General features: G+C 55.4%; 1 protein-coding gene across 15 annotated transcripts in view; it reads right to left on the minus strand.

Annotated features, from left to right (window-relative positions):
- Positions 1-15,706, minus strand: part of AFDN (afadin, adherens junction formation factor) — a 98,314-nt gene that overhangs the window by 28,393 nt on the left and 54,215 nt on the right. For 7 of the 15 annotated variants that reach the window (XM_079779933.1, XM_079779932.1, XM_079779931.1 and 4 more), the window contains exons 13-22: positions 13,376-13,437; positions 13,062-13,267; positions 11,054-11,074; positions 10,189-10,334; positions 9,786-9,880; positions 8,753-9,018; positions 7,327-7,470; positions 5,929-6,127; positions 3,941-4,062; positions 3,501-3,587 (exon numbers count right to left, since the gene is read on the minus strand). In XM_079779933.1, the coding sequence (XP_079636059.1) occupies positions 3,501-3,587; positions 3,941-4,062; positions 5,929-6,127; positions 7,327-7,470; positions 8,753-9,018; positions 9,786-9,880; positions 10,189-10,334; positions 11,054-11,074; positions 13,062-13,267; positions 13,376-13,437 (1,348 nt within the window). The remainder of the gene's footprint in view (positions 1-3,500; positions 3,588-3,940; positions 4,063-5,928; positions 6,128-7,326; positions 7,471-8,752; positions 9,019-9,785; positions 9,881-10,188; positions 10,335-11,053; positions 11,075-13,061; positions 13,268-13,375; positions 13,438-15,706) is intronic. The other 8 variants (XM_079779936.1, XM_079779937.1, XM_079779927.1 and 5 more) reach the window with 3 other exon arrangements.

The raw sequence follows: 15,706 nt of genomic DNA on the forward strand, positions 1-15,706 counted from the left end.
CAGCGAGGACAGCAGAACCAGAGAGCGGGTCCTCAGAGCACGCCGTCCCTGTGGGCGCTTCCGCGAAGAGGCTGCTCGCCCGACAGCCCCCCTCTTCTGTAAGGGCAGGAACCCCACTCGGTGTTTTGAGATAACTAAGTGAGACTTAAAAACTTGAACTCAGTCTATAGTCTAAAAGCACAAACTAAAACTATCTGTAAGGCACTGTTCAGTTAGCCATTTATTTTTAAATAAAATAGTAAAATGTTCCAAGTACTTTTAAGATTGTCCTTTTTATGTTTAAGAGAAAATGGTTTTAGAGAAAGCCTACAGCAAAACCCACCTCCTGTAGCTAACCCAGTACGTCCTGGGCACCTGCACAGGGCCCGGCAGGCTATGTGGCTGGAGTCACCATGACCTCAAGCATGTTCACCATGTGACAGAGCCGGCAGGACTAATTACTCTTTCTTGTATAAAAAGCATGTAAGAGCCTGATATTTTTATGACCTTAAGGACTTGCAGCATTAAAACCAAAAGCAGTCAACACCTGGGTGTGCAGTTACACGCCACATTACACGCTGCCCCATGAGTGCTAATTAGTGACAGGTCTGAACAAGCCGCACTGGGAGAAGCCCTTCTGTGGGAGCACAGTTCCAGCTGCCGGGGAACCCCCCGCCCCCCCGCCCCCCCCAGAACACTCACCACGGGGCCCGCTCTCCCGACAACGGAGAACCACATTCTGGTCGCGGACTGCACGTCTCCGTGGGCAGCTGCTCCCTTCTCTCCGCTCCAGCAGCAGCCGCCCCGCAGGGCTGGTGAGACGGGTCACTGCACGCCGAGCTGGACGCAGTGACACGGCGGCGTTTATCACCACGACATCCAGACTCTTACGTAACCATCGGCTCTGACTTTGCTTACTTTGTACTTCATTAAACTTTAAAAAGAGCCGGACAAATAAAAAGGATGGACTTGTTTGTATTTAAAAATCCAAACAGGAAGCACCGTGCTGTCCCACAGAGGAGCTGGCAGCAGCGTCTCAGAGCCAGCTGCACACTCCCGGTCCACATCATCTGGGTTTCATAAAACGGAACCGCAGTGTGCAAGGGGCGCCAGGGAACGCACAGCAAACAATGTCCCGGCTCACAGCAGCCACGCCACACGCTAATGAGGAAAAAATAAAGGAGGCCTGGGCCGAAGACAAAGACCGCACGGCTTACGAGGAAAACAAAACACGGTGGGGAGGGGAAGTGGGGGGGCAGGCAGGGGAGAGGGCGCACAGCAGTGAGAGAGACACCAGGGACAGAAGCCGGCAGCACGAGCACCCGCCAGGGCAGGGCGTCGCTGGCATGGCGTACTGGGGCCTGAGGGGTTTGCCCAGGGCTCCGAGCTCCCAGGCAGGGCCACCGAGGCGTCCTGTCACCAGACCCGTGCTGAGCGATTCCCTCCACAGCCTCTAGAAGCCGCCGGCCTTTGGCTCTCACCTCTGAGTGCCAGCCACACGTCTGACTCTGCTAACATGCTCCTCAATAGCCTGACCGGCACCCCACATCTCAAGCGAACACGTTCAAACTGAGCTCGACCTCGTGCTGGCGCTGCCTCAGTGAGAACCATGTCCCCATGCCCAGGAGCAGGCGCCAGAACTGGACTCCACTTTCACACGACAGACACCCAACGTTCTCTTCTGGAAGAGACATCACTTCAGCACTGGCTACTGCATTCACAGCACACGTCCTCCAACGTGAGCACAGGACACAAGAGACCTCGTCTTCACGCGACCCAAACCGAGGCCACCCGTGTACCAAAAGGCACGAGGCGAGTGGAAAGCAGCAAGGGTTCCAGAGCCGCCCGCTTTCACGACAGAATGACTTTCCCTGACTCCCGGGGAGACCGCCCTCCTGCCACGCCTCCTGGTGGAATGAACAGGAAGGCCACGCGCAGCAGCTCAGGAGCATCCGGCCGCCTGGCAGAGGAGCAGGCGCAGGGCCGGGGCGAGGCGGCCACGTGCAGGAACAGGTGCGTGGCCAGCCGCCACAGGTGGGCAAATGGCAGGTGGAGGCAGTTCCCTTGGCTTGGGTTTGGTGAGGGCTGAGAAGCTGCCCTCCCATGCAGACGGGCACAGCTGGCGTGGACTCGGCCTGCGCCCCGGGCCAGGCCTCCAGGCAGACCTCGGGTGGGGCCTCACCTGGGACGCTGTGCCCACTGCCTCACCCTGCCACTCCCCTCCCTGCTGCTCCGCCTGCCGCCGCGGTGAGTGAATGAACCTGTGACTGAGTGGGCACCCTGTCCTAACTGCCCACTGATGCCCGCAGCCAGCGGGACAGGAGAACCAGCGAGGAGAGGCAGGAGTGCCCAAGGGGGCTCCTGGCAGGCGATGCCCGTGCTTCCTGCCTCGGACACGGGGCACAGAGGCGGCGCGGGGCCGGCACCTACATCCGAGGGGATGTGCGGGGACTTGGACGTTTCCTACCGAAAAACGGGTTTTGAGCTGGCAACGACGGGTGGTGGATGGCAGCCCCCACATCGCTCCTGGCGAGCATTTCCAACGTCAGGTGGGCGAGTACTGAAGTTTACGACGTGGATATCCGAACGCGTGGAGATGAAGCCCTTCCTGTGTGTCTGAGGGAGGTGGGATTTTTTATCCGGGTCCTTTTTCCCTTTAAAAGGGGCATTTGACTCAGCTGTTAAGCAGAGCCAAACAGCCTTTGGCTGAGACCGTTCGTCCACGTCTCTGAGCTGTGGTCCGTGACACCCCCGCGGCCAGGGTCTAGGCCGTGGCAGGCCCGCCAGGAGGAAGCAGGTCCGGCCTGAGCGCTGCCCCTGTGGGGGACCCCGTGACTCAGTGCTTCAGACCAAACCACTTCGCCCCAGATGGCAGCTCCCAGCCGATTCCAACACGAGTGCCACTCAGTCCAGAGGCTTCTCATTCATCCCACACCCACCGCCCCACACGGCGCCTGGCACGTCAGCTTCGTGGTGCCTCCCCTCTTCTTCCACACGCCCACTTTTCTGCGGTGCCCACGAGACCAAGTGCACGCGCCTCAGCCCGTCCGTCACGTTCACGAAGCACCGCTCTCCTTCGGCTCCCCCTGCAGTGCAGGCTCCGGCCCACAGGCACGCACACGCCTCTGTCCTCGCTCGTCACACCCCAGTCCTGTTCACTCGGACTCCAGGGCTGCGGGAACGCCGCCTCCCGCACGACGCCCTCCACAGGAGGCCCGTCAGCAGCACGTGGCCAGGAGGACAGGGTGGTCCCCTAGGCCATGCACCCCGGCCCGGGCGGCGGGTGCCCCGATCCCGTGACTGAGCAGCAGCTCTCCCGAGCCTCTGCCCTGACCGAGCCTCTGAGCAGGACCTGCTCCACCTCCAGGCGCACGCGCTCTGGCTCCTCTTTCCGAGGGGAGACCACCCCTCAGCCGGCGGGCTCCAAGCACAGCGTTCCAGCACAGATGGGGCACCCACAGGGTGCAGCACCCCCACGCCATCTGCCTCGCCCCTCCCCCTCGTGCCGCCTGCCGGCCTACCTTTGCCGCGACGATGCTGAGGCCCATTCCGTTCTGCTTCTTCAGGGTCACGGTGATGATCTCGGGCTCCTTCCGCAGAGGCTGAGCCTGAGATTGAACACGGTTTGTTTTAATGTGACACGGGGTGGTGGGCACACGGTGCCATGTACGGACCTTGTTACCTAGAAACCCACACCTGACACTGTATGTTCACGTTGACCCACGTCCTACCAATCAATTATAGCTGAGGGTATAGAAATACTCATTTTTAAAAATAAGCACCATTTGTTTACAGACATGGCCTGGAATAAAAACTTTACATATAAGTCGTGGGTCTAAATCTTATTTAAGATTTTTAAATAAAATTGGTATTTACAGGTGACTTTAAGATGTTCCCTGTAAGCAAGGAAGGAATCCAAGCCCCTTCTCCAAGCGCCAGGCCCACGTCCTTCCCCGCCCACCTCAGCCGCGGGACTTGCCAGTTCCGTGTTCTCACGCAGAAGGTGACTTTCATAGTCGGCGCCCTCGAAGTGGATGGTCCAGGTGCCCGGGGAGCGTGCGTGAGGGACCAGCCTGCAGAAGCCTGGGGCCGAGAAGCAAATGGCAGGACTGAAAGGCACACCACGCCAGACACAACCGTAACCCTCAACACATCAAGTGACGATATCCGTGTCCTGTCTACACCTTTGCATGCGCACTGCGGGAGGGAGGCCGGGCTGCAGGAGGGAGGACAGGCTGTGGGAGGGAGGGAGGCCGGGCTGCAGGAGGGAGGGAGGGAGGGCTGAGGGAGGGAGGGAGGGAGGGCTGCGGGAGGGAGGGAGGGCGGGCTGCGGGAGGGAGGACAGGCTGTGGGAGGGAGGGAGGCCGGGCTGCGGGAGGGAGGGAGGGAGGGCTGCGGGAGGGAGGCGGGCTGCGGGAGGGAGGGAGGGAGGGAGGGAGGGCTGCAGGAGGGAGGGAGGGCTGAGGGAGGGAGGGAGGGCTGCGGGAGGGAGGGAGGGCTGAGGGAGGGAGGGAGGGAGGGAGGGCTGCGGGAGGGAGGGAGGGCTGAGGGAGGGAGGGAGGGAGGGAGGGCTGCGGGAGGGAGGGAGGGCTAAGGTAGGGAGGGAGGGAGGGCTGCGGGAGGGAGGGAGGGAGGCGGGCTACGGGAGGGAGGGAGGGAGGGAGGGAGGGAGGGCTGCGGGAGGGAGGACAGGCTGCGGGAGGGAGGGAGGGCTGCGGGAGGGAGGACGGGCTGTGGGAGGGAGGGAGGACAGGCTGTGGGAGGGAGGGAGGGAGGGCTGCGGGAGGGAGGGAGGCAAGCTGCGGGCGGTGCTGCAGTCACAGCAGGTCCGGGACTCCAGGCCGACAGGAGAGGGAGAGCCAGAGACCAGCCAGGTGGGAGGTGTGGAGGCGGGAGGGATGGGAGAACTGGGCAAGCAGCCGGGCCTGGGCTGTTGCCCCGTCACACGTGTGCGCTGTGGGAAGGGGTGAGGGTGTGGGTCCAACGCGAGGTGCGGGGCAGCAGAGGGACACGGGCCCACCTCCGACACGCTCGGCGCCAGCCCAGCTCGGGGCCCTCCCGCCGGCGCCACTCGCACTCCCACTGCCCGACTTTCTCAGAGGAGCACCGGGGCCTGGGCCTCTTCCTCTCCCTCCACAGGCCACACGCCAGCTCCCACACTCCCGGAGGGCCACAGCCACGTACTGGCATCCCCAGAGGCAGCCTGTGCCAATGTTCTAAACTGTCAAAATCTGAGGACGTGAAACTCTGTGGTGAGTGAAGCAGTCGCTGGAGTCAAACCCCACACTCTCTGAACACAAGTACCTGTGGGCGCAGAACCCGACTCTCCTATTCCTTCTGCTTAAACCCCTACAGCCTGGGTCTGCTTTGTACTCGTCTGAGCTCCGCGTTACAGAAGAGCAGCAGACCGGGCCGAGCCTATCTAAGAAAAGCTTCTGCCTCCGGTATAACCGAGCCCTTGCACCCACACACGCAGGAGAACACGTGAAAGACGTAGTGACACGGGGGAGCTGAGCTGCACTGAGACGGCGGAGCCGGGCCTCAGCACAGACCACGTGCGAGCACGGCACTTAGGAACTGTGGGCCGGTTCCCAGGGCTCCTCGCTACCGTCCACACCCCCCCCTCCACGAGAGAAACTGGAGGGAAGGGCTGGGACCAGGACTTGGGCGTCGGTCCGAAGCCTGTGCTGCTCGGCTGGCACTGCCGTCACACGTCAGCTCCGAGGCCGTATCCAGCACCCGCCCGTCCACACCGAGCAGCCAGGGGTCACAGGAGGGGTGCAGACCCCCCACGGCACTGTGTGTCTGCACGTCAGTGACCCGTGTCACGGGGAAACACTTCCCTCCGAGTCCCCGGAACAGTGCCTTCGTCGGAAGCACCCACACGAGTGGAGCGCACGTAGACAGACTCGGGCGGGGTCCGATTTCAGGCTCCACAACAATACCTACCCCGCTGGCACAGGGGGTCCAGGAACTCCTGCAGGCCGCTGGGGAGGTTCCTGACGACGTCGCAGGAGTAGCCGTCCTCCGGCAGCAGGAAGGGCAGCTGCAGGTCGGGGTCCTCCTCCAGCTGCACCTCCCGCCCGTCGCTGCGCGCCAGCTCGTCGGCTGTGTTCTCGGCCACAGCCACGACGTTCTCTATCAGGTCCTGGGCAGAGAAATGCAAAATTCGAACGATATGCTACGTGACTGGAGCAGCTGAGCAGCAATGATCCACGCGTCTGTTCAGGCCACGCGGGGGACAACGTGACAACAGGTTCAGAATCAGCCTGCGATGCAGCAAAACACCAGCAAAGCACACACTAAGTAAATGAACCAAGATACTAATTATTAATCTCAAATAAAGTGCAGCTTAAATGAGAAGAAACTGTTCAGTCACAAGACTATGGGTTTTCCCTCTTTTCAAAAGTAATCATTTTTTCCTTGCACAATTCCTCAACACCCAATGGGAACAGCCCTATTTTTGTAGAACGCTGAATGACGTGGGAAAGAGCTCACTCAATGTGAAATGTAAAAACTCAAGATAAAATACCCACGCCCAGGTCACACAGACGTTCTTTCTGAATGACGGGTGTGCGTGATCTCGTCTGACACGTTTTCGTTGAGACAGGTCCATACCGGAAAGGCCGCAGCACAGGAAGTGAGCGCACTGCTCCGCGGCGGCCCTCGTGCCTCCTGCAGCCACTGCGACCCAGGCTCCCACCTCAGAGCCTCCGCTGTTCTCGAGTCAGAGGACGGAGCACGCTTTACCCTGCATCTGACTCCTGCACAGCTACCTCCTGACATCCATCCCAGCCGCCAGTGCTCCAAGTCCTTCTTGTTCGCTCGGAGCTGTGTTCCCTTAACAACACGGGCGCGCACGGTGTCGCTGGTGGACGGCTCTGCTAGAGGACGCCCTCTCAGGCATGAACGCAGTGCGGGAGGCCGGGAGACGGTCTCAGGCTATGACCTCACCTCTCTCGTTCCCAGGTGCCTGCGGACGTCCCAGGCTGTACACAGCCAGCTTGGCAGACCCGGGCGGAGATGAACAGCAGCACGCCTGCCTCCAGGCGTTTCCAATGAGAAGTGGGATCAGCAATCAGGTGCCCTGCACCCCTCCCTGCCGGCCTCCCCATGATTTTCCAAGGACCGAGCCAGAGTTAAAACCCTTTCTACTTAAATGCTTATGTAGCTTCTACTTCTTACAATGAACCCGAACTCATACACCAACAGCAGACTGACCGTGGAGATTGGTCAAGTAAATAAGCTTGTTTTTAAAGTGAAAGGAAACGGTTAATGAGTTTTCCTTTGCTTCCACCCCCACGCCCTGTGCACGCGTGTTCCACGTGGGACGGGCGCTGCCCTTACCGTGGGGATGAAGGGCTCATCGGGCGCGCAGTGGTAGTTCTGCAGCAAGGCTTGCAGCTGCAGTGAGTTCAGCTTGAAGCAGGTGCTGTTTATGTTGGGAACGTCCTCGGGCGCGTACTTATCCATCGTCAGCAAGGTGGTGGCCTGTGTGAGGGAATGGGGACGCTGTGATGCAGCTCGTTCCACAGTCCCCGTGTGTAAGGCACAGCTGCGGCCGCGGCTGGCTGGTTCTGGGACAGTTTCCCATCACTGACGGGCCCAGTAACCAAAGGGAAAGGGCGGCCTCAGAAAGGTCGCCGAGGGCCTCACGTTACTGACACAGGCGCACAATGAACTCCACTGTTATGTCCGCAGAGCATTTGCAAGTTCCCTTAGGAACTTCAACCACGTCCATAACCACTCGGATGGCTGTTACCGGGTCCGAGAGACACCTCGCAGAGATGGCTCAGCCGCCCCAGAGCAGGAGGGCGGAGCCTCTGCCCACGCTCACTCCTCAGAACAGATGAAGAAGCTGAGGAAATAAATACAACACGACACGCTGCAGTAACAGCAGCCGCTGCTGAGTTCTGAGGCTGACACTCGCGTCCCTAGCTGCCCACCAGCGGCTCTCGCCTCCACACTCGAGCTCCGGGCCGCACGGGGCGAGGACACCGGGGTGAGGGCCTCAGTTCCCTCCGGTGACCTCCTCGTGACCTCAGGGCTCCCGGAGGGGTGGCTCCGGCCCCTCCTCTCACCTCTGTGTCTAGTCCTGTACAGTTATGCTTCCTTTCCTTGCTCTTCGTCTTTGTGAATCTACTACGGCACAGTTTCTGCTCTGTGGTCTCCTGGTTCTGTGTTCTTAGGAGTTAACTACTGTCCGTTATTCAGTAACAATTTCTCTCTCAGTGTGGAGCGCTATAAAATAAACGCGCCCCACTAACCTCAATACAAAGACCCCTGGAGGACAGTCACCTGCCGGCCCCACCCGCTATGGGCGGCAGTGTAGTCCCCAAGGCCCATGTTGAAGCCCTACCCCGGGCACCTCAGGAAGAGGCCTGGGCGCCGGGTCTGGGCGGAATCACCAAGGGGAAAGGAGGCCAGCACCTCCTGACTCCGTCCTCAGAAGGGGGACGCGCACACAGACATGCGCACAGGGACTGCCCCGTGGAGAGGAGGACAGACCCAGGTGCTCTACGGCCAGGACCCAAGATGCCAGCCGACGCCCAGAGCTGAGGCTGAGGCAGACCCACCCTCGGGCCCGAGGATGCAGCCCGTCTCCCGATCTCTGCGTGAGGCCCCAGCGCACGGCCCTTGGTTAGTGACCCGGAGAAACGACGCCCCAGGGAAGCCTCAGCGGGACGCCGAGTTCTGCCGACTCCGCGCCCTCACCCGGGACGGCATCAGAGGCGTGGCGACACGCGCGTCCCGGGGCGGGAGTGGCACCCACCTGCACGATTCTGCTGAGGTGGCAGTCGGCGGCCAGCTCCAGCCCCTGCTTCTCCGCCCACGCCTCCACGTGGCCCAGCTGCTGGCGGATGATGGCGCCCCAGTAGTGCGAGCACAGCCCTGACTCGGGGTCGGTGACCAGCCTGTTGAACAGCCACATGTTGATGAAGTGGAAGAGCTGGGAGAAGAGCTGGATGGTGAGGGCCGCGTTGACCCGGCAGCGCCGCAGCAGCGCCATCGCCCCCGAGAGCGTGTGCAGGACGTCGTCTGCAGAGACAAGGCGAGGGGCACCGGTCACTCGGGAGTCTTGAACGGGCGGTAAATTTGGTAAAGAGTCACAGCATGCCTGCCGGAGCACTTTGAAAATGCCACTCGTCCAAAGAGGAAGGAGTGATGTGTTTTAAACACTTACAGGCCTTAACTGCACTTACTTAACATTGGGGTTCACCCTGAGGCTTCCTGAAAAAGCACAACCAGCATGAAACACCCACATAAGAACTCTTCTTAAACAACACTTACTGCTGGTGGTAGTTAAAACTCATTGCTTTAACAAAAATGCCAAATCCAATACCTTGTTTATTTTCAAAATACCTCCCTCTTACAAATATGAAATATTAAAATGAAGTTAAACAAGAGGGAGGGAAGAAGGGAGGGAGGGAAGAGGGAAGGAGGGAGGGGGAGGGGGGAGGGGGGAAGGAGGGGGAAGGAGGGAGGAGAGAGGGAGGGAGGGGGAGGGAAGGAGGGGGGAGGGAGGGAGGGGAGGGAAGGGGGGAGGGGGGAGGGGGGAAGGAGGAGGGAGGGAGGGAGAAGGGAAAGGGGAGGGGGGAAGGAGGGGGAAGGAGGAGGGAGGAGGGAGGGAAGGAGGGAGGGAAAAGGGAAGGAGGGAGGGAGAAGGGAAGGGGGAGGGTGGAGGGAAGGAGGAAGGAGGAGGGAGAAGGGAAAGGGGAGGGGGGAAGGAGGAGGGAGGAGGGAGGGAGGGAGGGAGGGAGGGAGGGAGGGAGGGAGGGAGGGAGGGGAGGAATGACTGTCCTGACCTATCTTGGGTCTCTGCAGACTGTTCTCCTCGGGGTCGTCCAGGAAGGCCGGCATGTAGTTGTTCAGTTCCGACTGCAGACAGTGGACCAGGAACCTGAAAGCACGCACAGTGTCATGATGTCAGCGTGAGGAGCTGCTGTCAGACACGGCACACGCGGAACGGCCTGCACTGCTCAGAAATACGGCATTAAAAATACAACAGCTTCCCTCTCCGGGTTCAAGAAACACAGCTCACTGAATTCAATTTATTAAGTCAACACGTTTTGCACAGTTATTTACGCTTCTTGATATTGTTCAAACAAGGCAAATAAGAGCCTTTAAAATACGTTTTGAAAATTTAAGAAAACATAATATGACTTAAATCTTTATAGAACAGTGTCCCTCCCCAGATGGGTCCCTTACTTAAAGGCCATCTGAACCAGGTGCGCCAGCACATCTTGGGCGTCCAGTGTGATCCGGCTCAGGTCCCGGTCCTGCTTGATGAAGTTGAGGAGCTCAGACGCGTTGGCCATCCAGAAAGCAAGTGCCCCTGCGATGTTCTTCTGTTTCTGGGGGCAGAACACATGCCTGAGCCGCCACAGGAGCGACAGAAACCACAACCACCAAGGATGCTCCTGAAAGCTGCCAAGGATAGACCAGTACCGTCCCGTCCCACCAGCGCATTTGCCACAGATACCAGATACTCGCCAAGGAATTTGGGTCCACGCCCAGCAGTGGGAACCAGTCACCACCGCGCTTCCTGGGCTCACGGAGACACGTGGGTCTAATTGGCTACCATTTATGAATCAATGGAGAAATTAGAGGAATGGGACATGGAGGAATCCAGCACCAAATCAGAGGTTGTGCATTATCTGGTAATCTGCGTGTACACACACGTGTCCATGGTTACCCACAGCCACCCGGATACTCGCAGCCACTGGCTTGGCCGCCAAGCAACCCAGTATCCAGTACTGATCTATCGCATCCTCTCCGACCACATGTGCAGGCCAGGCAACCTCAGGTGAGATCCAAAGGATAGGGACCGAGGATGGACGACGAGGAGAAACAGAACTGTTGTCATTTCATGTCCACACGGAAGTGCATTAAGCAGAAGTTATGAAATGCTGGTAAGGCTGCACAGTCAAAAGGGGTTTAGTACTGCGTGTTTCAGCTGCCGGATGAGTGTTATGGACGCTCGGTCCGGTCTGAGCACTGTGTTGACATGGAAGCAGCATGAGAAACTCAGCTAAGCCAACAGAGCCAGGCTCAGTCCCACAGTAGGTCCTACCTGTTCAACCTGGTCTACTTCCTGGAGAAAAACAGACGAGGGGGATCAAGCAGAACAAGAGAAAGAAACTTGTAAACAATCATGATCGTTTAAAAAAATCAAAACACTAAAATGAAGGCACGACACTGAGCTCTGTTCTCCCCAGGCTACCTATCCATCCCTGCCCTGACGCAGCTCCCGCGGGGCGTGGCACGGAGGCGTTCTGTGCGCCTGACACTGGCTGGTGACACTAAGTGAAGGCCCAGAGTGAATCGGTGAGAAGTGACAGTGAGCCCCTGACCCCCGGACCTGAGGTCTCAGGGACACCGGGAGCTGGGTGCTTCAAGGTCTGTCTGTGAAAGCAGTCTCTTCCCCGTTAATCAGGAAGAAAACAAGAGACAGCAAAGACCCACAGAAACAATCAATGTAAATGCTCAACACCTTGAGAATCTGAAGACATAGAAAAACTTAAATCTAAAACGTGAGTAAACTGGTTTTTGAACTTGGGTTTTTACAAATTAAAAATTTTTAATTATTCACTACCATAGTTTGTTTCTACAACATTAAGACTCCTCTCTGATCATACCCTAAACCTGCATCTGAAAGTAAAGACGGGTTTCAATCCTGGTGATCCCAGTGAAGTTCAAATTCAATAAGGAAAAGTCTATCAAAGTCGTGATGGCAAGAGTCGCATAACCTGAAACAGGGTTTACAAACCCAAACGTGGTGGCAGACAGTGGCTCTGAGTGACAACTGGACAGGAAATCACATATGTCTATAAAATAACGGGAGTGACAACAAGGTGTCCGAATAAACTGACTTTCCTGTTTAACCTCTGTCCTCACTGGGATAAAGGAAGAGCCCCATCCAATCCACATGCCAATCACTCAAACATAAAAGAAACAACATGTCTCTCAAAACATGGCCTCTGAGGGAATTAAAGATGAGTTGGCTCTGGCTGGTGTGGCTCAGTGGATAGAGCGTTGGACTGCAGACTGAAGGGTCCCAGTTTTGATTCCCAGTCAGGGCACATGCCTGGGTTGCAGGCTCGATCCCCAGTAGGGGATGTGCAGGGGGCAGCCGAGCCATGATTCTCATCATTGATGTTTCTCTCTCTCTCCCTTTCTCCCTGAAATCAATAAAAATGTATTTTTTAAAAATAAAAATAAAAGCTGAGTTTGCCTCACACATTCCCGACAGGAGACAAACAACCTAGCCATCTAGACGGGTTACTTAACGGGACATACCTGAGCTCTAGAGCCGAGCAACAGCACGGCCACGCGACTCGGAAACATGTTTGCAAATCTCTCCGTGTACTTAGCCCATCTCCTCTGCTACCGAGAGCACCACCCACCAAGAGGACACCTTGCTTCCGGCCATTGTCAGAGCCGACTCAGGGCAGAGCCTGCGCCGCGTGTCCTGGTGAGAAAGGCCAGGCTGCCACTATGCTCACACGTGGGCCGGAAGCTCCGGACATTCACCACAGCGTCACAGGCTCGGCAAGGGCGAGTGCCCCTTACGGCATTAAAGACTTGAAGGTGGGTTGCCGAGGCCGGAGGAACGGAAACGAGACCCGCTCAGGGGGCTGGGCCGGAGTGAGGGAATGTTCCGGACCAGGCAGAGCTGGTGGCTCACAGCGCTGGGAATGTGCTAAATGCTACTGAATTTTCACTTTAAAATGGTTAATGAATTTCATCTCAATACGTTATTATTTTTAATTCTAAGAAACCCACATCAAGTCTCAATACTTTCTCACAACTACTATTCTAATTTTAAGGGTCTTTTTCATGATAATTATGTGACCATGTACAATTTACCTTCCCTTATTCTCAAGTTTGTGGAAAAGAAACAGAAAAGACTTTACATTTCTTTTCAACTTTTAAAGCTACACAGTTTCAATACAACATATATAACTTTTATTTTAGAAAAAATTCTTAAGATGAAGTCAATATGAAGCCAAGTCTGAAACATTAAAGAACTGGCTTCACTGGTTCACAGCTGCACTGGCCTTCAGGCCACACGGGCTTACCTGGATCACGCCGTCCATCATGCTCACCATCTTGTTGACGATGGCGATCACCTTGTGGGTGCGCTCGGGGGGACTGGCTTCCGGTCTGTACTGGCTCGACAATACGTACCGGCAGGCCATGTAGAGCACGTATGTAGGAGACAACTTAAAGTGGACGGTAGAGCTGTTCGTGTAATTTATAATAGCAGATAAAAACGAGTCTTCAGCTGTGACAAGATTTCCAAAAAAAGAACAAAAGAAAGAAAACATGAAAATCAGAGGGAGAAAAATGGACAAGAAAAAATTCACTGACAGTGGAAGGTGACGTCACTCACCACTCTCCCTGAACTCAATGCTCGCAGGCAGCACCAGCTCGGGCCCCGGAGCATCCTGCGTCCTGCAAGAAGAACGGGGCCTCTTAAAACCAGGTCATCCTGACAACCTGCGGAAAGCTCTGAAACTTTTAACACCACCTCTGTACAGTTTTCTGGAGATAAGAAGGAGCCCACTGCCTCCTTTTCACGTGACGTATGCAAATATTCAAGTGAGCAAACTGACAGCTGTCACATCCCACTCGGCACAGGCCAGCCCCTCCGAGTACCTCTTTCGCGGGGACAGCAGACCCGCCCTGACTCCATTATTCACGAGGCTTCACGCCCGCGCAGACCCAGGCCGCTAGGCACCTGCTGCGGCCATGGCTCAGGTGACAGTGAGGAGACACTGCTGGGGACACAGACCATCTAAGCCACCCCGAGCTCCACTCAGGAAAGGGAGGACGCCCCCGGCTGCACATGGCCTTTCCCTCCAGCCGAGGTCAGACAGGAGGCCGGGCAGACCCCTGCAGTCGCGCGGTCAGCGTTCTCGACGCTCAGCGACGCGTGCCTCAGAACACATCCTACTCACTCACATTTCTTCTCAAAGTCACATAATTCGAGGCACTTTTCATCACTTAGCCTGACGCTACAAAAATAAGGCACTGCCTAAAATATAAACTAAGAGAAACTATAATTTGGGAACATTCCTAATAACTAGCACTGTACTAATGTTTATATATTTCTAGGTATTCAAGACCAGATTAACTCAAAGGTTAGGTCATTTGTATTAGTTCTTCAGGTTGTGGGATGCCCTGCCCCTCTGACAGGCTATACGGTGGGCACTGTTACAGGAAGTTCTTCTTTCAGTCACAAATAGGAATATCTACCCGTAGGTGTGTCCACCGGGCATATGTAAACATGTGATACTGTGTTGTACACTCATCAAAAAACAGCTGAAAGCCATTAATAAGCAAAGACTTTTTTAAATGTGTTTTGCCTTTCTGCAAAGATAACTGAAAACTAAATAGTGGGGATTATAAGGACTTACACTGAAATGAACACATCCGTTTTTAAATATTGGCTTAAACCAAACTTGGGTCAAGATGGATTCCAATGAATCTTCTCAGCAACATGAAGTCTACACTCTCAGACGACGGCACGAGCGGGACAGATGTGTTTGGAGTCACTGGCCTGTCTCCTCATAAGTTATTCAAACAATAAAGACCCTCAACAACGAGAGAAACCAGCACCATGAGGACCACAGGCCCCAGCTACAGGCTGACAACGGAGCCGCCGCCGCCGCCTTCCCACAGCCCAGCTCCCGGCCTCCCCCCTCTCCCCCCGCACCCAGGGCGAGGGAGGAGAAATACATGGGAGTGAGCGCCAGTGAGGAGTCACACAGGTAAACCAAAAGCATCTTTTTTTTTTTAAATATATTTTATTGATTTTTTACAGAGAGGAAGGGAGAGAGATAGAGAGTTAGAAACATCGATGAGAGAGATACATCGATCAGCTGCCTCCTGCACAACCCCTACTGGGGATGTGCCCGCAACCAAGGTACATGCCCTTGACCGGAATCGAACCCGGGACCTTTCAGTCCGCAGGCCGACACTCTATCCACTGAGCCAAACCGGTTTCGGCAACCAAAAGCATCTTCATCACCTTATATGCTTCACAGTTTATGCCGCCTATGACTTAATAACTTAGACTTAACTCAACAATTTATGTGTAAAAATGCTCTTATACACACAATGTAACTTAAGTGCTCAACATTAATAAGTCTTTCTTACACTGCCCTATTGATGGACATCTAAAATTGCAGGTAAGTAGTTATTTTCATTCAATAATGGCCCTGGGTAAACTTTACAAATTATTTGTTTCATCAATTTAACAAATCTAGTAAACAGAGAGAATTTAAATTCTCATCGAAAAAAATAAAGTGTCAGCGATAATTTAGTCAATCCCATCATTTGGAAAGATTTTTCTTTGACTAAAATTAGTATTTTCAACATGCTTATTAAAGCAGCTTAGATTTTTATAAATGCATCAATTGAGCACTGCTATACCAACACTGCGTGTGAGAAACACAAAGACTGGAAATGGGTAATCTCCTGTTTCTATAACTGTCTTAATATCAACACACATTATAGTTCAGATAAAGCCTTTAATAAATCTTTTGCAAAGCCAAGTAATCTGACCTTGAAAAAGGTCACTTAATATGTATGTCCACGGGATAAAATAATGTATGACATATAATTAACCATCATCTGGCTATTTTAACACTATTATCTTACTACCTTCCCTTTATTAACTACGTTGACTTCCTAGCTGTGCATATGCTAAGAGCATTAT

This window comes from Cnephaeus nilssonii (assembly GCF_951640355.1).
Source record: "Cnephaeus nilssonii genome assembly, chromosome: 9".
NCBI classification, from domain to species: domain Eukaryota; kingdom Metazoa; phylum Chordata; class Mammalia; order Chiroptera; family Vespertilionidae; genus Cnephaeus; species Cnephaeus nilssonii.